The sequence below is a fragment of the Mirounga angustirostris genome, unplaced genomic scaffold (genome assembly GCF_029215605.1).
Source record: "Mirounga angustirostris isolate CCGP_5_RB_7025 unplaced genomic scaffold, mMirAng1.0.hap1 SCAF_1, whole genome shotgun sequence".
Classification (NCBI taxonomy): domain Eukaryota; kingdom Metazoa; phylum Chordata; class Mammalia; order Carnivora; family Phocidae; genus Mirounga; species Mirounga angustirostris.
In genome coordinates, this window is record NW_026991709.1 from 66,197,851 (window position 1) to 66,221,545 (window position 23,695).

General features: G+C 42.5%; 1 protein-coding gene across 2 annotated transcripts in view; it reads left to right on the plus strand.

Moving 5' to 3' along the window:
• Positions 1-23,695, plus strand: part of CD86 (CD86 molecule) — a 68,031-nt gene that overhangs the window by 18,122 nt on the left and 26,214 nt on the right. For both annotated transcript variants that reach the window (XM_045902974.2, XM_045902975.2), the window contains exon 2: positions 17,514-17,563. In XM_045902974.2, the coding sequence (XP_045758930.1) occupies positions 17,514-17,563 (50 nt within the window). The remainder of the gene's footprint in view (positions 1-17,513; positions 17,564-23,695) is intronic.

Here is a 23,695-nt window from a genome sequence, read left to right on the forward strand (position 1 = left end):
TGCCTTTTCCAGAACGTCATCTAGTTGGAAGTATACAGCAGGTAGCCTTTTGAGGTTGGCTTCTTTCATTAAACAATATGGATTTAAAATTTGTCCATGTCTTTTCATGGCTTGATAGCTCATCTCTATTTATCACTGAATAATATTCCATTCTATGGATGCACCACAGTTTGTCTATCCATTCATTACTGAAAGGCATCTTAGTTGCTTCCAGTTTGGGGCAGTTATGAATAAAGCTGCTATAAATATTCGTATACAGGTTTTTGTGTGGACATAAGTTTTCAACTCATTTGAGTAAATACCTATGAGTCTGACTGATAGATAACACGGTAGGCTTATGTTAAGTGTTGTAAGAAACTGCCACGATGAGTTCCAAAGTGCCTATAATATTTTGCATTCCCACCAGCAAGGAATGAGAGTTCCCATTGTTCCACATCCCTGTCAGCATTTGGTATTGTCAGGGTTTTGTTTTTTTTTGTTTTTTTCTTTTTTTAGCCATTCTCATAGGTGAGTGGTAGTAGCCCATTATTGTTTTAATTAGCAATTCCCTAATGACATATGATACTGAACATCTTTTAATATGCTTATCTTCCATCTGTGTATCTTCTTTGGTAAGGTGTATGATCAGATCTTTTGCCCATTTTTAGACTAAGTTGTTCTTTTTCTTGAGTTTGAAGAGTTCTATGTATAGTCCTTTATCAGGTATGTGTTTTGCAAGAATGTTTTTTTCCACTTTCTGGCTTATCTTTTCATTTTCTCATTAGTTACTGTGTTTATGCTTTCAGGAGGAAGGGTTTTAGAAATACATTTTACAACAGCAGTAAAAGAAAAAATTTACAGCAAACGTTTTACACTCTCTCATCAAGAGGTATCAGGGAACCCTGTCTGTTAACCCGAACGAGTTTTGTTAAAAGGGAAGAGGCAGGTCCTGGGAGTGGTGGCTGGCTCTCCTGTACTACGAGAGTTTGTGCAGCAGGGCTAAGAACAAGAACAGAACCACCCTGAGCTGCATGACTGCTAAACTCAAAACAGTTTAGGAACTATGCGTAGGGTCTGAATTTCTTTCCATGAATCCAAGTATGGAAGAGATAATCACTTTGCATATTTCCTTTATTTCAATCTAATCTCACCTGTGAGACCCATTCTGCCAGTTGGATGAGAGATTCCATCTTGATCATACAGGGGCGCCCCTCCCTTCCTGCAGCCCAGCCAGAATTCAGGAAGCTCACCTGATGCCTAGAAATTGAGGAAGGGCTTTAAATCCTAAGTCTGTCTTGGTTGCCATTGGCAACCTTACTATCTGAACCATGGTAGTCTGTGAAGTCTGGCAGCTCTCTGCCCCCAGGCCACAGTGGGGAATGAGGTTATCAACTGAGGCCCATGAGCCAAGTGCACTGCCATCCCTCCCAAAGCTTTTATCCCCTTGGGAGCACTGAGAAGGGGGTGCTTGGATCCCACTGCTCACAGGACCCAAACATCTCTGCCCTTCCTTCCTCTTGCATCTCAAAAGCACTCTCTTTTCTCTTCCTCTCTAGGACACCTGTATCTCTTCCATGGGCTTTCACCAAAGTCCAAAAGTGCCTTGACTTTAGGTCTCTTCTGCTTTCTCCACTGCAAAAAAATTATGTGTCAGTAAATTTCAGAAAACAGGGGCGCCTGGGTGGCTCAGTCTGTTAAGTGTCTGCCTTCGGCTCAGGTCATGATCCCAGGGTCCTGGGATCAAGCCCCAGGTCGGGCTCCTTGCTTAACAGGGAGCCTGCTTCTTCTTCTCCCTCTGTTCCTCCCCCTGCTTATTCTCTCTCTCTCTTTCTCTCAAATAAATAAATAAAATCTTGAAAAAAAGAAATCTCAGAAAACAAACGCTAACATTTCAATAAATAATGCTGCTACAATTACTTGTGGAATCCATCTTGTTCTATACTGGAACCACCATAACCTAGGATATTTTTAGATTGCCTCTTGACCAGTGACCACAGGAAGCCATTTACGTATAGCAAACAAATATATGGCTGGAATTGGAAAATTTGGGTGTTTGATCTTTCCAAATGCCCACAAATTTTTAGCTCTGCCCTTTCCCACCCCCAGAGTAGATCCTAGCTATGTGGATCCCAGAGGAATATCTCTTGGGCACAGTTGAGCAAGAACATCAGGAAGGTATCTATTTCCCTGACCCAGCTACCATCCATGGCCACTACCTTCCTGCTGCTTTTTCTTGTAGCCTTGGCCTCCTCAGACATGAGAACATCTGGGAGTGAGACACGGAGGAAGCAGCCCCACACAGAAAGCAGCTTTCTGGGGTTACTAGTAACTTCCTCCTTACTAAACACAAGGAACTGATCTTCTTCATTTTGCTTAAACTCATCTCAGCATTTGATACTGTTGACCACCATCACTACTGAACCCCATCCATCCCTGGCTCTGATGACCCTTGGGTAAGGCTTCCTTATCAAATTTTTGAGTGGCACAAGGCTTGGTGGGATGACTAATACAATGAAAGGCATATATGGGATTCAGAGTAATTCTGATTGGCTGAACACTGACACACAAATAAGATGGGGCCAGGAGGTGGTGATCTGACATGACATTTGAAAAAAAATCATGGTCAGCCAGTCCAATACAACTGTTTATGGGCTTATGTGATCTCTGACTCATTAATGAAAGTGATCTTATCACTGTCAGTTCCATTCCATGAGCCCTCTCTGCAAAGAGGTATATTGATAAATTCAGGGAGTCAGGTGCCAGTGGGAGAATCACAAGTTGATTAGGGTTCTAGAGACCACGTCATATGAGGAAGAGTTGAGGACACTGATACTATTTAGCTGAGAAAAGAGACTATTAAGGAAATTTATATCTGCTTTCAACTATTTGGAAGGGTCTGTGTAAACGGGTTAAAAATACATATACCAGTAGTCTTAGAAAACAGGACAGGAACAACTAGATGGTACTTACAGGGCTGGGGAGGGAGAGGTAGGAGATGTGGGATTATTATAAAGAAGACCTTTCTCTTATAACTGTCTTATCAGGTAGTGAGTTTTCCAACATAAGTGAGAAAGCAAAGGCTGGATATCGATCTACTAGAGATAATATCGGAAGGGTCCTTCATTCACAGTGAGAGACAGGGATGACTTCTGAGGTCCCTTAGACAACCCTGCAATGCTAATGAAGTCACAGAGTAAGAGAATTCCATGGCACCATGTTATCCTTTATTTCTGCTGCTGACCTCACCCCCTATCTCCCATTAATTCGATGTTGCAGTGCATTGGACCCTGCTCTAAGCAGGAGCTGAAACGAGGAGCTGAGAGAAGATATGGAAAAGAGAAAACAATAAAACAACTGTTTTTAAAAGAACCTACTGTATGTCAGGATCTGTGTGAGGCACCATATATATGTCTTCCTATTTAATCCTCATAATAAAAAGAAATCCTCACAATAAGCTTATGAGATATTTAGGATTACTTCTGTGATGAAACTAAGGTTCAGAGAAGTTAAGTGACTTCCCCAAGAACACACACGTATCAACTGGTGGAGCCCGAGTTTGAACCCAGGTCTCTGTAATTCCAAAGCCCTGTGTGAGGTGTTATTTTTACTCACCCTTTATTTATGGTAAATGATACTGGTTTTTAAAATTTTTCATATTGATATAAAGATTCCTTTTAAGATTAACTGACTCAAAGTAAGTGGAGAGAAAAATAAGTGTATAAAAAATAATACAGATTTGAGCTAGAATGACTGAAGTTTGGGAAGTAATATTCCAAATATTTTGACAGCAAGACTTTCCAATTTATTCTATTTTATATTTGGACGGCTGAGTACAAGGAAAAGAAGGAAACTTGAAAACTGAGTGGATTGTAGATTAATTCTCCTGTGCCCTGATACATGGGTAATTTCATGTGTTACAATAAAGAAACTAAATGGACCCTTTCAAATAAAAAAAATATATATACAATTGTAAAATCCAGAGGAAAACCCCAGGTGGGGCCTATCCAAATAAAGGATGACGTTTCCAAGGTATGCACACAGAATGGCTGAGAGGAAGTGAAGACCCTGTGAGTCAGGGGCCAGGACCCACACAGGAGTTCTATGGCTTTGAGAGGCCCTGGAAGGAAGGTGAAGGAGTTGACAGGCCAGTTTGGGGAAGAATGAGCATCACCCTTCCAGTGGTTAAGGATAATCTTTGTGGTCAAAAAAGGTCAAAATAAGAACTGGAAAGTCTGAAAGGAAGACAGAAAAGTAATAATGAAGACTAGGTAGCTGCATGGCATGCTCTGTGCCAGGCGATTTACATGCAAGATCCCATCGGTCTTTCAGAACAATGCAGCAAGGATGCTGGTCACCTTTCCTGCGTGAGAAGACTGAGATGGGGAGATGTTTAGTAACTTGTTCAGGGCCCAGGGGTCAAACGATATTTGACCCTGGGGACCAGGTCTAAACCCATGCTATGCTACTTCCCCTGCATCACAGGTCCTTGCTTGGGTGCTCCTTCTCAACCCAGACAACAAACAGCTTTCCCTTTGTTACTTTTAATTTCTCCAGCCCTGCAGGGCACAGCTAGCCTCCAAGAGACTGGAGGAGGCATGCTCAGCTGCTTCTCTCCTGAGTGCAAATGCTGCAGGCTCAGAGGCACATAATTGCCCCCCCCCCCCCGCTACCCCCCATTGAGCAGAGGGCTTTTTAGGGCCTAATTGGGTTAGAAAAAGAAGCCATACATTTGGGGCAGGATTATTATATGTGTGAAGCCTGTCCCTGCGGAAGCACTAGGTTTGGGAAAATCCACTTGGCATTCACACAGCTTTCACTCTTCTGCCTGTGACTTGTTCCCGGGCTCGAGAGTACCACCCACTTCCAGGAATAGGAGCCAAGGTAATAGAAACATTCTAGATTAGGAAAATTAGGATTAGATTAGGATAATTTAAAAACGGGCCATGTATGTTAATTGGCTTCTAACAGGATCCATGGAGGTATACTCAAATGAATGGTTTGGGGGTGGGGGGTGAGAAGAGATATACCCAGTCTCTGGGTTCTTTGGTTGCAGACCATCTGCCAAGCCAGAAACAGTCCGGGGTACGTGGCTGCCCAATAAAACACTCATTAAACTGAGCTGAACCTTTACCTTTGGGCCTCAGAGGTTGCACTCCTGGATCTCTGTCAACCTTCGTCATGTTTGTGGCTGGGCTGTCTTTGGGGAGTTTCCTCAGGGCTTTACATTCACTCACTCTCCACCAGTGCATTTGTAGTCATTTTCATCGGTGGAAATGCCCACCTGCCATCAGAAGTTATCTGGAACCAGCCCCTGTCTGTGGTGCTATTTCTTTCTTGTCAGTTCCCCTTTCTGCATTTGAGTTCTAGCTTCAGCCCTGACATTATTTCTTTCTCTACAAGGAGTGTTAGGAGGTTATGGGGAGCTCACAAAGGCTCCTTTTCGTTTATTCTTAGCACCTTGCTTCTGTGTTCCTCGGGAATGCCCCTGGGCTTATGCATCTGGTCTCTGGGAGCTGCGGTGGATGGGCACTTGTGACAGGTATGTTCTTACGAAGCTCGTATGCCTGGGGAGCTTGGTGTTCGATAAAGCTGCGTCTGGGGCAGATGTTCAGAGGTGGGGCTGACGGCTGGCAAGGGAGTGGGTAAGAAGTGTTGTGGAGTGCACGCGTAAAACTTTTGAGCATCAGGCTTGATTCTGAGACTGCTACGGTGGAGGTAGGACATGACAAAAACGTGTCTCTTCCAGCCAGATCCCTCTGTCTGCTTTGGTGAGCTAAGAGACAGGACAGGCAGGAAACAGAAGGTGCCACTTACCAAACAACCAGCAGCTACCCTTGGCCTCAGGGTGCTGGGGTCTCCAAGTAGCTCTGCTGCAGGAGAAGCCATCCAAGGATCCTGGCCCTGCCTGAGCCCCTCGTGCCAGTGAGAAGTTCAGAGGACTGGAGCAAAACCCACAGCCTCTGCAGTGGTCTCTGTTTTCTTATTTGGCCTTTCTCTTCCTGTCCCTCTCTCGCTCTCTTTTTTTTTTTTTTTCTCTTTTTTCCATTTCTTCTTTCCATCTAAGTGCCCCATCACAATATTGGCTCCTCTTGGCACCAGAGACCAAGAGTTCATTTGAAAAGCAAGTCTTAGGTCAAAAAAGAGCCCGGGCAGTGGTTTCTCGTGTTCTGTATACCATGAACATATTTGCATTTGCAAATAGGCTTAAAATAGTGCCTCCACTAATAGTTATTTAAGGAGAGACAGGTGAAAATTTTGGCCAAGGGAACTTCCCACTCCTCTCAAATTGTAATAACTGAGGAGATCGTCTATTCCTCTGACAGGCAACCTCAATCTTGGGACTAAGGCTCTGGACTTAAATGAGTCTAACTGAGTGTGCAAACTCATAGTTCTATATTATTTCATCTGTTTGCTGTTGCGGGTACCATTAATGCTGTTTATATGAACTATCCTGTGTGTAAGCTTTTATAAATCTCCGTTCACTGGTGTGTTCTAAATATACTTATTGAGTGCTTAACTATGTCACAGGTAGTGGGTTTTTAGCAAGGAGCATAAAAGACATGGCCCTTGTACTCTTGAAGCATTTAGCCTAGTGGGAAAAGAGTACTATTAGATAGTCACACTAAAATGATTGTATGGCAACAGTGCTGTGAAGACAAGGAAATGGCTCCTTGTGATTGTGCTCACTGTTTAATAACTATGTCTTTGGGGGCGCCTGAATGGCTCAGTCGTTTAAGCATCTGCCTTCAGCTCAGGTCATGGTCCCAGTGTCCTGGGATTGAGCCCCGCATCGGGCTCCCTGCTCGGCGGGGAGCCTGCTTCTCGCTCTCCCACTCCCCCTGCTTGTGTTCCCTCTCTCGCTGTGTCTCTCTCTGTCAAATAAATAAATAAAATATATTAAAAAAAATAACTATGTCTTTGACCTTGATATTTTGGTTACTCTAATAACCCTGGATAGCAGATGTCTCTTCCTGGTGGAGATGAGGATTGGATGTTATGGAGTTGAGGTTAAGGTGGGAGAGGAAAAAGCATAAAAGGTGAAAAGGTAAGCCAAGCCAGATTCTTTAGGAGAGAGTCAAGATTCAAATACCATGTTTCAAAAATTGGATAGAGGTGGGAGGTAAGTTTAAGGCTCTCTGGACCAGGAGACTAAAGCTGTGAAGAAATAGAACAAGAACAAAACATGTCTGAAACAAGCAAAGAGGGTGGTGGGAAGGTCCCTGAGTAGTTATCCAGAGTCCAAGCAAATGTTGACAATTCACCTTTCTTGGTCAGGCAAATAAGAATATCTAGGGGACAGGACAGAAGGATAGGGTTATAGGCTGAGCACACAATCCCTTATTGGACCTTTATCCTCATCTCTAACCTAATATAGAGACTTGTTTCCGAACCATAGATTGGAGTACACTCAGGGTGAGGTTTGGGAAATAGACGCCATTTCAATTATGTATAGAAGAAAAACGTGTCTTCAGCACTTTCCATCTCCCCATCAGAATAGGAAGGCTCCCATTCACTATTCTCCTTCTTTTTATGAGTATGATTTCATTCTGAGTTCCTTTTCTTATTCAGATAAATTAACTTGAACTTAACAGCTAAAAACAAAACAAAAAAAAACATTGCTCCCTTCTGGCTACCATTTGCATTTTAATAGGGGCTTTCAAAAATGCCTTAACCCAAGGAATGAGTAATTTGGGAATTCCAAGCCCCAAGGTAGGGTTGGTACACAGAATGGGGAGAGGGGACGTCCCTCAAATTGTGCCCTTGAAACATTGGCTTTCTCCCTTTGACCATGATTCTGGTTCTGAGAGAACAGGAAGGGGCCCTCTTACAGGGCCAGGATTGGTATAAATGCCTTTTAGTGAGTTCTATGGGTCTGATTTGTGGTAGGTGGAGCCCTTGACCAGATGTGCACAGACTCACCTGTAAATTTCGCAAGATGCTTACCCATAGGCACTTTTTGGAAAAGGGATACTCCTTGACTCAGAAAGATCTGATTCTAGATACGACTAGGAGAACTGGACATCTCTCTTGTACACAGACGTGCTATAAGGAGACTGGAAAAGCTAAATGCTCTCAACATGTTATGCTCCTTCTTTCGGGTGAGTGAGGGGAATGGACTCTTGATTTTAATACTTAGCTACCTACGATAGCCGGGAATGATTAAAAGCAGCCTCTCCTCCTTATGAGTCTACATAGACATTTCTTCTTTGTACCTATGCATCTTTGATGCTGCTCCCCTCATATCTGTGTGGAAACACCATGCTCCCAAATGGGTGAGGGGAAGGACAGCTAATCAATGTAAGGCAGTGTTAAGTATGAAAAACTCTCCACAAATGGGGGCCCAAGAGGATTTGCTCCAAAAAGAGGTTGGAAACCAAGTCAGACATATGATCCAGCCTGAGTTAGAAAGAGACATGGCTGCTAGGGGAATTCAGTTAAGCTCAAGATGGGTGACACACATCCATAGCCAATCATCATCTCCTGTGTCCATCAGACACCAGGAAGTGTTCACATTTTCATCAAGGTGGCACTCATGCTCATCTCTTTCTTGTCATACCCACTTCCGCATGCTGACTCAGCCTCTTCATCTCAGGTCTATGAGACTTTAATATTGGCTTTCTTGATCACCCTAACACCAGCCCTCACCTCCTTCCTCAGGTCACGGACAGGCTTATTTTCTTTAAATTTTCATTACATAATTTTTCTGCTCCCAAACCATTAATCCCAAACTCTCATTGTTCGATCACATTAAATACAAACTCATCTGACATTCTAGACTCCATTAAGCTATCCTACTCTACTTACAGAAATGAATTTCCCATTATTTGTGCAAGTGAAAAAGTAAAAAAGCCCTGTAGCATCCACTGTGTTAGTCTATTAAACAAGAGTGATTCCTGGCACTCAGTTGATGAATGAATCAATGAATCAATGAATCAATCAATACCTTATCCTCATCTTCACATCCTGTTGATTATAATCCTAAATATTGCTTGAACCTATCCACTTCTATGTCTGCTACTACCAACCTAGACCAAGTGACTATCTTCTTTCATTTATTTATTTATTTATTTATTTTTTAAGATTTTATTTATTTGACAGAGAGCGAGAGAGGGAACACAAGCGGGGGGAGTGGGAGAGGGAGAAGCAGACTTCCCGCGGAGCAGGGAGCCCGATGCGGGGCTCGATCCCAGGACCCTGGGATCATGACCTGGGCTGAAGGCAGACGCTTAACGACTGAGCCACCCAGGCGCCCCTATCTTCTTTCATTTAAATGACTGTAGTAGCCAACCGATTGGTCTTCTGGCATCTGTTCTGGCTTCCCTACCATCCATTTGCTACACAGTAGCCAAGTCGTCTTTTCAAAATGCAAAACTCATTATGTCACTCCTCTAATTTCTTCAATAATTCATGTTGCATTCAGAATAAACACCAAAATCCTTTGCTGACCCCTAAGATAAGTATGGTCTGGCCCCTGCTGACCTCTGCAGGTTTGTGTCCCCACTCCTCTAGTCATTTAAGCCACATCAACCTTCCCTCATTCTCCCTCTTGCCTCAGTGCCTTTTCACCTGCTGTTCCTTTTGCCTAGAATCCTTCCAAGCCAATCCCTTGCACCTATATAACACTTATTCAATCTGTTCTGTTTACCTATTAGTGCATAATAAACTGCTCCCAAACTTAGCAGCTTCAAACAGTGAATATTTACTCTGCCTTACAATGTTGTGGGCCAGAAATTTGGGCAGGCTTTTGAGTGATTTTTCTGTTCCTCATGGCATCAACTGAAGTCACTTTGTGGTTGGTATTAATCTAGTGAATGGGCTAGTCTAGAGCTGCACTGTCCAATTCAGTAGGCACTAGCCACATGTGGCAACTGATCACTTAAAATGTAGCTCATTTAAGTGCTGTAAGTGTAAAATACCTACAAGATTTTATACAGAAAAAAGAATGCAGAATATCCATTAATAATTTTATATTGATTATATGTTGAGATTATAATATTTTAGATATACTGAATTAAAGAAAAAATATCATTAAAATTAATTTTTATGTATTTCTTTTTAATTTTTTAATGTGGCTACTTGAAATTTTCAAATTACATATGTGGTTACATTATATTTCTATTGGACAGTGCTGACCTAGATCAAGGGTCAGCATTTTTTCTATAACAGGCCATATAGAAAATATTTTCAGCTTTTCAGGCCATATCATTTCTAACATAGCTACTCATCTCTACTACTGTAATGGAAAACTGGCCATAAACAATAATTAAATAAATGGGTATAGCTGCATTCCAACAAAACTTTATTTGTAAAAATAGGTGGTGGCCAGATTTGGTCTGCAGGCTGTAGTTCGCTGACCTCTGACCTAGAGGATAGAAGATTTTATTCCTATGCCTGGTGGCTTGGTAGAAATGGCTGGAAGGCAGGACTCAGGTGGGACTGTTGACCCAAATGCCTGCACATGGCCTCTTTGGCCTGGTGGTCTCAGGGTAGTTCCCATGATGTTTCAGAGCCCAAGAGAGTATTCCAAGAAAAATAGAAGCTGTAAGGCTTCTTATGATCTAGCCTCTCAAATCCCAAACATCCTTTCTGCTGCATTCTATTGGTCAAACAAGTCTCTGAGGCCAGCCCAGATTTAAGGAGAGGAGATTAGACATACCTCTTCATGGGAGGAGTAGCAAAGAATACATGTCCATCTTTAATCTATCACATCATTCTTCAAATCTCAGTTTAGACTAGTCCTATAATAGGCATTCAAAATACCACGAACCTCTCCTTTGTAGCACTTGTCATCATTACAAGTTTACACTTATTTGTGTGATTATCTTGCTTCTCCACTAAACTATAAGCAACCATGTGACAAGGGGCTGTTCCTGGTTTTGGTCGTCATTATAGTCCAAGCACCTAGCAGGATGCCTGGCTCAATAAATCTTTGTTGAATGAATGAATGATATTAGGGCACTGCTTTTCAGCCATTAACTGTACTAATACCAATCCCACATTTCTCCACATTGCTCTCAAGCATATCACAAGACACCCTGTCAGAAGCCTTGTTAAAATTCAAATACATCCCATTCCCAGCAACCTTATTATTTTGTAGTTCCGAAACCTCATAAAAAAGGAAACAAGACTATCCTATCCCTCCCAGGACCTCAAAGGCAATGGTGGCTGCTCTAAGAGTATAGCTTCAGGTTCTGGTGCTCTGAGAAGTAATTCATGCAGCATGTCAACCAGAGGCAAGCCAAGGCCACGGGCACCTTGTGGTCTTCCCACTCCTCACTCACAATGCCAGCCCAGCAAGCTTGGCTTGTCCAGTGACAGGATGAACTGACAGAAGGCCCTGAGCCCTGGGCTGAGGCTGACCTAATCCTCCCTCCTTGGAGGCTGTAGCATCATCTCCTGCTTTGCTTAAAGCAAGAACTCTTAAGTGTGTCAGGAGGAGATATGTGTTGCCACCTTCCACACTGATCCTAGAGCTTGAATTGTAGTTATATGTGTACACCCTAGCGTTCTTTTTAGTACTGGGTGAGGGAGCAAGGCCCACACATCCTTATTTCCCCCACAACCTGTAGAACAAGCCTGTCACTGAGTAAATTCAGTAAATGCTTGCATGAGAGCCGGTCTCAATGAACAGTTTTCCTAAGACACCAGCAAACTTAGCACTTTTTCTGGATCCCCTGATCCCCACTAATATTCTAGACAAAGTTGTGAAACAGGGACCCTTTTTCTACCTTGAATTCTTTTTAAAAACTTTTTCTATTGTTATGTTAATCACCATACATTACATCATTAGTTTTTGATGTAGTGTTCCATGATTCATTGTTTGCATATAACACCCAGTGCTCCATGCAGTACGTGCCCTCCTTAATACCCATCACCAGGCTAACCCATCCCCCCACGCCCCTCCCCTCTAGAACCCTCAGTTTGTTTCTCAGAGTCCATCATCTCTCATGGTTCATCTCCCCCTCCGATTTCCCCCCTTCATTCTTCCCCTCCTGCTATCTTCTTCTTCTTCTTTTTTTTTAACATATATTGTATTATTTGTTTCAGATCTACCTTGAATTCTTGATCCTCAACTTCTACCTTGAATTCTTCTCTCCCTTCCTGTGTCACAGTATCTGCACCCCGTCCCACCCTCAGACTGGCCACCCGCACCCCACATCCCTTCATACCATCTGGTGCCTGAACTAGATCCCACAGTTTCCTTCAGATCTGACACACAAAAGATCCCTTCTTTATCCTCTTCTCTTCCTGCCCGAATTACATGTATTTCCCCAGAGTTCTTCTAGTTGAGACTTGCTGAAACACACTAATGTGTGCCTGGAGCTAGGTCCATGCTAGAAGACTGATAACCTGTCCAGGGCTGGAGTGGAGAGGAGCATTCTCTGCCTGGCACATACAGGGTGCTCAAGTAATATTTGTGGAATGAATGGAAGCTTAGGACAGAAACTCTCCTGATAAGGAGGGATGCTTTGACTCCTCTTACCCCCAACGCAGCCTCTTTCCCTTGAGTGTGCCCTCCGATCCCAGGAGCCACTGTCACACCCGGCCTTTGGGACGTGCTGCTCCCCGGCTACCTTAAGAGTAGAGTAGGTAGAATCAGAATCCTTTCTCCTTGCTCCCACAGCCCAGTCTGAAACTGGCTGGAACTTTTAAAGGAACGATCCCAGTGTTAAAAAGAACACAATGAAGCTGCGTGGGTTTAAACCTCAACTCTATCATTTACTACTGGGTGGCTAGGGCAAGTTCCTTAACCTCTCTGAGGCTCCATTTCTTCACCTGTAATGTGGGGGTAAGTAATCCCACTTTGTTGTGAGGGATAAGAGTGTAGTCATTCAGCTGCTTCTCACTCACGGTCTATGATGGGCCAGGCATATATAGTAAAGAAAAGTGCTGTACGGTGGGTGCTCTTTGGTTTCTGCAGTGAACCTTCAGGTACATGGAGGCCACTTGCTTTAGGTTTTTGGCCAGTTCACCCACATACAGACCTTATTCTGAACACAGCTGACAGAAATCTCTTCTCAGAGAATCCCCCCATAAATTCTTAGGTTCTTTCCTCTCCCATTCCCCTTTTTGCTCCCTCCCTTCAAAAGCCAGGGTTTCTACTTCTCAGGCCCTCTGGAGAAAGCAATGACTCGTGGTTGTGGTTGAGAGTTCATTCCTGAGGGAACAGGGACATTTCTGCTCTTCTTCAGAGCCAACAACATTGAAGAAACTGGTTTCCTAACCCAAGTCCCCATCTTCACACATATGCCACGGCTAGAGTTGAGAGAAATTCTTCACATGGGGTATAGAGGATCATGTCAATCTCAAGTATTTTAGCACCGTATTTTATTAGGGTCTCTGACAAATGAAGTGTCCAAAGTGTTGCCCAGGAAAGTGTCCAATCTTTAAATTAATGTTAGTAAAGTTTACTAGAAAGACTCCTTGCCGGGGCCAGGGTTTTGAGGAGGGATGTGATCTCTGTCCCCAAATTCTTAAAGGGCTTTGTCAGAAGCTCCAGAGAATGACACCAATGTCAAGGAGAGGAAGTCACAGAGGGGCAGTTTCTTGCTCAGGGCAAGAGAGAATTTCCCAATAGAGAAGTTAAAATGGTATTGATCTCCTTGTCATACCCAGTGCTTCTCCCTAGTGCATGAATTATAGGGATCATTTGTCCAAGCTATCGTGGGCCATACTGATTCATGTAATAATTTGAATTAAAGGTGATTTGTTAAATTTATAGTGAAATATAATTTGATTTTGTGTCCCTGTTCAACACATCACCCCAAGGAAAAACAAATCTTTGGTTAGGTAAGCTTGCTGATTTTGGGGGTTTGCAAACAATGGGAGATTCCTATATTAAATGGAAGTTCAGACTCCAAGGATTCTCAGTCCTCAGATTCTATGACAAACAGGATGTTGGTGGTGATTTCGTATGAAGAAGTGCACAGGAATCAAATAGAGCACCCTCTTTCCAGGTTCTACCACTGAGTGCTGTCAGCTTTGGCCCAAGAGTTAATGCCCAAGCTCTGTAACCTATTGAAATCATTGGAAGGGAGGAAGAGAGTAATCAGGAGTAAGTGTGAGGTTCATATACTGAACACCTACTATGTGATTCAGCAACTGAATATATGTGTAACTCATTGTCACAAAGCACTACCTTTCTAAATAGTTACTAATTAACACTAATTTTTTAAAGATTAAAGAGCTCCTACAAATTAAGAAAAATTTGTAAAAAGTCCAAAGACTCACATTAAAAGTAGGTAGAAGAAATGTATGGACAGTACATGGAACAAGAAATGTTATCTCTTGGGGCGCAGGTGACTCAGTTAGTTGAGTGTCCAGCTTTTGATTTCATCTCAGGTCATGATCTAAGGGCTGTGAGATCAAGCCTGAGTCTGGATCCACCCTATGCGTGGAGCCTGCTTGGGATTCTCTCTCTCCCTCTCCCTCTGCCACTCCCCCAACTCTCTCTTCCTCTCTCTAAAAAAAGAAAAAAGGAAAAGAAAGGTTATCTCATACATTTGAAAAGATGTTCAGGGCGCCTGGGTGGCTCAGATGGTTAAGCGTCTGCCTTCGGCTCAGGTCATGATCCCAGGGTCCTGGGATCAAGTCCCGCATCGGGCTCCCTGCTCGGTGGGGAGCCTGCTTCTCCCTCTGACCCTTGCCCCTCTCATGCTGTTTCTCTCTCGCTCTCTAAAAAATAAATAAAATCTTTAAAAAAAAAAAAAAGAAAGAAAAGATGTTCAATCTCATAATAAAAGAAATTCATTTTAAAATTATAGTGAGTACCACCTCACATCCGTTAGGATGGATACCATAAGGAAAAAAATAACAGGTGTTGACAAAGATGTGGAGAAATTGCAACAGGGCAATTGTGCACTGTTAATGGGATTAAAAAATTATGCTGCTGCTGTGGAAAACAGTATTTCAGTTCCTCAAAAATTAAAAATAGAATTACCATATGATCCAGCAATTCCACTTCTGATATACACACAAAAGAAATGAAAGCAGGGCCTCAAAGAGCTATTTGTACATCCATGTTCACAGCAGCATTATCACAACAGCCAAAAGGTGGAAGCAACTCAAATATCCATCAACCGATGAATGGATAAATAAAATGTGGCATATATATACAGTGGGGATGTTACTCAGCTTTAAAAATGAAGGAAATTCTGACACATGCTACAACATGGATGAACCTCGAATAAATTATGCTAAGTGAAATAAGCCAATCACAAAAAGACAAATTGATTCCATCTATAAGAGGTAGCTAGCGTACTTAAATTCGTGGAGACAGAAGGTGGAATGGTGGTTTCCAGGGCCTGGGTGGAGGAGAGAACAGAGAGTTAGTGTTTAGTAAGTAAGGAGTTTCAGTTTTGCAAGATGAAGAGTTCCAGACATGGATGGTGGTGATCTTGCACAACAATGTACTTAATAACACTGTACACTTAAAAAATGAGTAAGATGGTAAATTTTATGTTATGTGTATTTTATCACAATGAAAAATACTTTTTAAAAATTACAATGAGATGTCATTTTAACTTTACCTATTGGTAAAGATCACAAGATAGAAAACATGCTATGTTGCAAAAGCTATGTGAAAATAGGCGTGCTCGTGTTTTGTTGCAGGGGAATGTAAACATATAATCTTAGGGGAGAACAATTTTTCAATGTCTTTGAAAATTAAAATTGCAATTACCCTTTGACCCTTTGGTCAAGCCATTTCTACTTCTAGGAAGATAGCTTATTCCCACATACGTGTTTTGGCATATGATCAAGGTTTTTCATTGCAGCAGAATATTGGAAACAGCTAAATGCCCATTGATAGAGGCTGGTAAAATAAATTATTGTCACTCAATAGAATACAACAGAATATGCAACTGTTAGAATGAAGATACCCAGCATATGCGGATACAGAACAATCTCTAAGGTAGTGGCATGTGTGCAAAATTGTGTATAAATTGCTACCATTTGTGTTTAAAAATAAAATGAAAAAAGAATATGGGTCTATGTTTTTCATTTTGTTTTGCCTAAAATAACTGCAAGTAGAATCAAGAAGCTGTTAACAGGTAACAGTGGTTTCTCCAGTCATGTCTGTGGGGGAAAACTTGATAGCTAGGGCACAGGGTTGGAAGAAAGACTTGCTTTCCATGACTTATCACCTGTACCTTTTAAATTTAGTACCATGTGCAGGTATGATCTATTCAAAATTTTTTAACTAAAAAGAGAGGTTACAGTCTAGAAGGGAAGAAACCTAACAGACACTTTTAGCCCAAAACCCTGTGCCGAGTGCTATGGGAGTAGAGATGAAGGGTATCTAGCAGAGCCCAAAGAGATCAGGAATGACTTCTAGACAAATCACCCCCAAGGAAGAAATTTCTGCTATTGGATCACAAATTGTTGTGCATCTTCTCCTGAGCATTGGTTTGTTTTATCCTAATGGACAGATCTATAAGTTAATTCACTGATTAGGTTTTCATTTTCACTTTGGCTGTTAAAAAGATATAGGTCAAACTTGTGACCTGAACTATGCAGGGTGGGCAGATTTCTAAACGGTAAACATTTAGCATTGAACTCATACCAGGCTCCACTTTATATTCTTGCATTTGGTTTGCTTTTTAGCTGTTTCTATTTTTGGTCATTCTCCCTTATTCTGTGCTTCCCTGTAAGCCACTCTCCAGCCTTTTTGGTCTAAGTTGGAGTAAGTGGGTGAGTGAAGAGGGAGGGAAGGGAGGGAAAGGAAGAAAGAGAGGATAGACGTTATAAAGCAATGCCTGCTGTTTTCCTTGACTCATCATGTTCTCAAAGTAGGGTCCTTAAACCAGCAGCACAGCATCACCTGTGAGTTTGTTGACATGGGTTTCACCGAGTCTACTAAATCAGAATCTCTGTGGACAAGGCCCAGATAACGGCTTTAACATGGTCTTCCAAATGATTTTTATGCACAGTAAAGTTTGAGAATCACAGGGAAACCAAAGGCAAGTTGATTTCTAAACATAAATACTCTCCATTTGTCCCATCATACCCATTGTCTTGGTCAAGATAAGTAAGCTAGCTCTTCCAATAAACAATCCCCCAAATTTCATTAGCTTGACACTTTTAGTTTATGTTTTGCTCATGTCACGTCCAGTATGGATCACTTTAGGGCAGAAAGAGCTGCTTTATTAATTTGTTCACCAATCCAGCTTCCTTTCATAGTGAGGCTTTGCCATCCTCTAGGGCCTTGGACTCCTCTGAATTCTCTGCATCCAAGAAGACAGGAGAGGGAGGAAAGAGAGAGAGGCTTTAGTGGCAGGTCTGGAAGTAACATGAGTCTTTTTTGCCCACAATTCCATTGGCCAGAACCCAATCACATGGCCCACCTAACTGCAGGGGAGGCTGGGATGTAGGGCGTATCTGTGGAGCTAGAAGGAGAAGGAAATGGCGTGGTGAACACATAGCATGGTCTCTGCTACACGCATGGGCCTAAGTGAATCCCAAGCTCCACTTGTCATGTTTTGGTTTTTAGTCATTTTCTAATCAAGTTTTATCTTTTCTTTTTTTAACTCTAGCACTATGGGACTGAGTAACACTCTCCTTGTGATGGCCCTCCTGCTCTCTGGTAAGAACCTTTTGGCTTTATAAAGTCCTAGAATCCTTCTATGTCTCCCAATGAACTGGCCACTGCAAGCCTAGGCCTGAGACTTGGTGGGTTTTATTTATTTCTATCCAGTTTTGCATAATACCACACATAAAAAAAAAAAAAAAAAAAAGACTTTCCTGGAGAAGAAAGAAGAATCATGATAGAGAACAGGTATCTCAGCTGATGGCAGGTCTAGCCTAGGATGGTGCCCCACCTCTCTGTGCATCCTCCCCCTTTGCCATCTTACTCCCATGGTACTGGATGCACAAAGTAGGGTAGACTGGTCTGTCCAGCAGCACCCAGGGAGCTAGGGGAAGGCCCCTGCTCTGACACCCCTGAGGCTTAACTCTTTTGCTCCACACATACTTCCTCTGGTCTTCTCTGTTCCCATTCCTGACATTCTTGGGCTTTTAGAAAACAGCGGATGGGCTTCTAAAAGCCTTCTACTGGGGAGCATTGGTTTCCATATTCCCTACTGTCCTCTCCTTTTCCACACCTTCCCTACTAGTCGAGGCCCATAGATCACAGTTGCCCCTGCTTACTGGGAGGATCAAGAAGCCCGGCCCTACTTCAGTGACCGTCAGCTAGGTGCAGCAGCTGACTCACCATAAAGTGAATGAAGCTGAGCTTCAGGGTTTCTCACGTACACAAGCCCTTCCCAAAGTCCCCTCCGAGCCTCCATTAGGGGCCCTAGCAGTGAGGTCACATGTCTTATTCTTTGGCAAAGTCTTCATAAGTATGGTATTTTAGCCACAACAGTTAGGACCATGTGTCTTTCCACTGTGACTTCTCCCTCCATCACATTCTCCTGTTGGATGGCACTGTAGTGGTCATGGGCATTTTGTATTTGAATTCTATATTCTGTCTCTTAACGAGCACTCCACACACACCCCCACCAAAAAAAGAAGTTTTAGAAAGGTCAGCCTCACAAAACTTTTATGTTCCCTGTTTGCTGCTCCTCTCTGAGTTTCAGTTTCTTCATCTATAACCTGGGGTTGGCCGAGGTTCCTGCCACACATCCTGTGACTGGGTGCCTTTAGTTTCTCCTCTCCCGCTGCCCCTTCCTGCTGCACATCGTCCCCACCCTCAGTACTGAGAGAGAAGCCATCCCAGTCTTGATATGGGGCACATGGGAGTGGGGGGGTGCGGTGAGCCTGAGCTTGGCCACGGCAGCAGGCAGGCTGCCCCTGAATGCCTGGCCTGCCCACAAGTTCACCTCCTCCAGATGGCCACGCACCAGGCCCTCGGCCACCGTCCTCATGCCTGCTGTGTGTGGCAAGGAGTCAAGGCTCTAGGGAGAGATGCCCCCTCCGATTGATGCTGGTTGGGACAGGCCTTTGGTGATTTCTGTTTTCTGCTTAGCCCCTTGGAGCTTGTTGAGTCCATGAGTGTGAGGTCTATAGATGCGCTAACTGACCGCTCCACTAATATAGGTCAGAACAGAAGCTTCTACTTCCCAGGGTCAATAACCTGCTAACTGTAGCTCTTGGGGAGGCAAACTGTATGTGTGAGGAAGGGAGTAGGACAGGGCTCTGGAGAACATTATCCAGCAGAAAGCCCTTCCCATTCTACTTCCTATTCTATTTACTTGACAAATACTTAAATATATCACCTACTTTGTGCCAAGTACTGTTTTAAGTGTTTTATAAATGATAACTTATTTAAACATCACAATACCTTGCTTATAGATGTAGAAACTAAAGCCCAGAGAGGTTAAGTAATTTGTCTAAGATCCGCATAACTAAGGAGTGGCAGAGCTTAGATTCACCCCACGCAGTGGAGATTCAGCATCTGTTCCCTTAACCTTGACATTATACTGCTTCTTCCGACTCCTGCTCATGAACTATTCATAAGTGGTAGGATTTGTTCTGTGGAGACCCAAACAACTTTGGTAGATAGTGTCACTTCTGCCTCAGCCAAGTTCACAGGCTCCTCACGAGCACGTCCATCACCTTCCCTGCAGCCAGCACCTCATCTGTCCCTAATGTTTGGGTCCCCACTTTTCTCACTGCAGTGACCAGCCTAGCTCTTTTGACTCAGGAAAAAATGAAGGAAAATGGCCTAGAAACAAATTTTTAGAAAAGTCTGATACCATTTTCCCCCAAACTTTCTGACTCTGCACACTGAAAGTGAGAATAAAGCTGAGAAGCCCTATCACAACTCAGTCCAGATGTCACTTTTGCCCTTGCCTTGCCTTTGGAGTTTCAAAGTACCCCGCCTGGATACTTCTCGGCCTCATAAAAGAGAATTACCAATATTGAAACCTTAAAAATAACCTCCTCAAACGGTAACTGCTTAAGTTTTATGGCAGGAAAAGAATCAGTGATTATATATTTGGCAGTATAAATTTCAAAACTGAGATAGGAAATGGTGACACCAGATTAGAATACCACATTGTCAATACTTCCCATGCTATTAAAAACAGCAATAACAAGAAAAACAACAAAACAGACACCATTCTTTTTTTTTTTTAAAAGATTTTATTTATTTATTTGACAGAGACACAGCAAGAGAGGGAACACAAGCAGGGGAAGTGGGAGAGGGAGAAGCAGGCTCCACGCCGAGCAGGGAGCCCGATGCGGGACTCAATCCCAGGACCCCGGGATCATGACCTGAGCCGAAGGCAGTCGCTTAACCGACTGAGCCACCCAGGCGCCCCACCATTCTTTTTTAACGAAGGAAAAGAATCAACTTGAATTGTATCTTTCTTCTCAGGACACATCCCTCTGCGTACTGGGCGGGTGAGCACTGACCTGGCCATAGGCAGGCATCCAAGGGAAGAAAGGAGACACAATTGGCCCAGTTAATCCGCAGCAAAAATGCAGGGCTGAATAATTTATTTGATGGCAGAGATAAAACAGTGCAGCAAAATAATTCTGTTTTTCCTCTCTCCCATAGGTTCTGTGTCCTCCCCCAGTCAGGGAAATTAGACATCATAGTTGCTGCCCCTGCCCTTGAGGTGAAAACTGGATGAGAGTTTAAGACTGAAAAGGGCAGGAGGGCTTTGCTGAATTAGGTTACGATTTGTGCTTTGTATTTATAAAGGTAAAGGAATTTCTAAGTGCAACTTGCAGCAGCATCTTTAACTGTCAAGTTCTGTTTGCTGCTAGCCCAGCACCTCTGTAACTCTCTCAAGTTGGGGCCAGAGTGGTATTTGGAAAATCACTAGTCCACACGTGCGAAGGAAATTCCTTTCTAGTTTGACTTTTGATGACTTTCTAGCTTGATTCTCTTACAGTCTGGGGGTTCTCTGGGCCATAGTGCTTCCCATTTCTCTTGACCAATACCTCGAGTTCAATGAATGTACCCAGAGTGTCACTGAAAATCTTTCTTCACTCTAAAATTTACATAAAATTAGCTCAAACCCTCATTCCACATCTTATGGAAAGGTCCGTTGTTTCCCCCCAGATTTTTGCAGGTTCCTAGTGGATGACTGCACGGGTATTATGTTTATATGGTTACTTTTACTCCTATTTCCTGCTACTGTTGATAGTGGTTACTAAAATCACCCCCTGGAGGTGAACAGATAATTCAGACTTAATTCCAAAATTCCCAAAGAATTGTCATGAAGCCTAATAGTTTTCCTATTGGAGTCACTCCTTCGTGGTAAGCTACTGTTTCAGGGTCTCTTGAAATACATGTATGCTACCCGGTAGGGAGTATCTTACCCCCCAAAGTAATTAATCATTCTAGTAGAGTGCTTAATAAGATCCAAAGAGTATGGACGGTCAGCCATGATAGTTTAGTGGAAGACAGTCACTGAATAGGATAAGTGTAGGGTTGTTTAGAAGCAAGAATGAAACTGGCAACAGAGACTTTTTCTAGGTGTGGGCTTATTTTCATTTATCTTGGTACTTAGATTGGTACTTAGAATGAACGCACTTTTGCTCTGAGGACTCGTGCCTTGCTCCATTTGAATAGGGAATACAGAGGCTGCAATGGTAGATAGACTCCTTCAAAAAGGAGCAAGAGTTTGACAGACTGTAGTTTATTTTTCCCTTTGTGAGAGGTCTTAATATCATTTCCAGAATATGTAACTCTGGATTTTGCCACCCCCCTACCCCAGGACTGTTGAGATTTATGGAAACAAAAACAAACACTTGTAGCCCTTACTATAAAGGCAAGATTTTACCTCTAGAGCTGATCTATTCCACAGAGGTGACCCCTCGTATATTGCCAAGCCACAGGCCAAGTTCCAGGACCTCAAAACTATGAAAACAATTTTAACACCTTCTAAGAGTATTTACCCATTCTTGGTTTCATTTTCACTTTCTTTCATTTCTTCTTATAAATGTCTTTATTAAAAATATTTAACTCATTTCTCCATTTATTTATTTATTTATTATTTTTTAATTTTTCATTATGTTCAGTTAGCCAACATATAGTACATCATAAGTTTTTTTTGTAGTGTTCAACAAATCATTAGCTGTGTATAACACCCAGTGGTCATCCCAACACGTGCCCTCCTTAATACCCATCACCTGGTCACCTTTCTCCATTTAAAAATCACTTTTCTGTTCTTACTATAAAACAACAGACGAGAGTAAAAATAGTTATACATAGTTATGATCACAATATATATGCAAGTTTCTGAATATGTTTTACTCAACACTGTTTCATACATATTTTCTAAAGTTTCTAAATGATTTTCACTTTTATAATTTTTGAAATTGCATTAGTCCGTTGAATTGAAGATGTAATTTGCTTTATTTTGTATGTATGTGTTTTTTTCATTTAGAAGTTATGGCCCCACTGTCTTCTTCGGTTGCTAAGGAGCTTAAATCTAATTGTCATTGTTTTATAGGTATTTTTTCTCCAGTTTTTAAAGAATGAGCTTGTAAGTTTGAAAAAATATTTTATGCTTTATGTTTAGCAGCTTTACCACAATATTTCTAGGTGGTATTTATTTTCATTTATCTTGCTTGGTATTCACTTTTGATCTGACCACTCATGTCCTGCTCAATTTGAATATTCACAATCTATCTCTTCAACAATTGTTTATCTACCATTCCCTCCACTCTCTTCTCAAGAAACTCTAGAGCTTCTCAGACTAACTGTTCATGACTCTTAATCTGTTCTTCCACATTTTTACTTCTTTCTCTCTCTGCACAGCATGTCAACCAAGGGTCAGGAGGATCAGCATAGATGGGGGGGTTCCCTCTCATTGTTGAGGGAGCCCAGAACAAAAGTCTCCAGCAGTGTTATGGACCCTGGGGTAGGGGTAGGGAAGAAGGATGAGGGGAAGAGCTGGGGGTGGACATAATGAGTCATCATGAAGAAAAGTGTCTTCAAGACTCTCCCTCCTCCCCAACATAAGGAGGCCTCAGTGGAGGCACCTGGAAGAAGACCTCTACTTGAGGCTTCAGATAAAGATATCTAGGAATGAAGGTGCCTGGGCTATGAATGTAAATATGTGAATGAGCATGACTGGCTACAGATCTTGAGTTTTGACTATAACTCCCGTCAGAGACTGCTGTGCATGGGCTGTGCACTAAGTCTGGTGTGGGGAGGACAGTTTTCCCCCAGGAAGCCTGCTAGGTAAAACCTTTGTAATTGCCTAGGGTCAGGACTAAAAAAAATCAACATAGGTTTTTAACTAGAAGTTAGATTACTCAGGAGAAACAGACAATAACCAACATACCACATCATGTCAGGTCATGATAAGTACTCTGATAAAAAATAAGTCAATGTAAGGAATAAGGAGTGAAAGGATGCTATCTTCAATAGGATGGTCAGAGAAATCTCCCGAGGGGGTAGCATTTTATGAGAGACTTATATGAAGTGAAGAAATAACTATGAGACTGTATGGAGGAAGAGTCTTCTAGGCAGAGGGATTAATATGAGAAAAGGCCTTGAGATAGAGCATGCCTGTCTTTTGGAGGAATGACAAGGAAGCCAGTGTGGCTGGAGCTGAGTAAGTGAGGGAAAGAGGTTTGAAAAGTACCAGGGACCAGATTATATGAGACCTTGCAGGCCAGGGAAGGATTTTGGATTTAGTTCTCAGTGTGATGGAAAAGGATTTGGATTTAATTTTCAGTGTGGTGGGAAGTCATCAGGGAATTCTGAACAGGAGAATTATGGCACCTGAGATATATTTTAAAGGATGGTTTT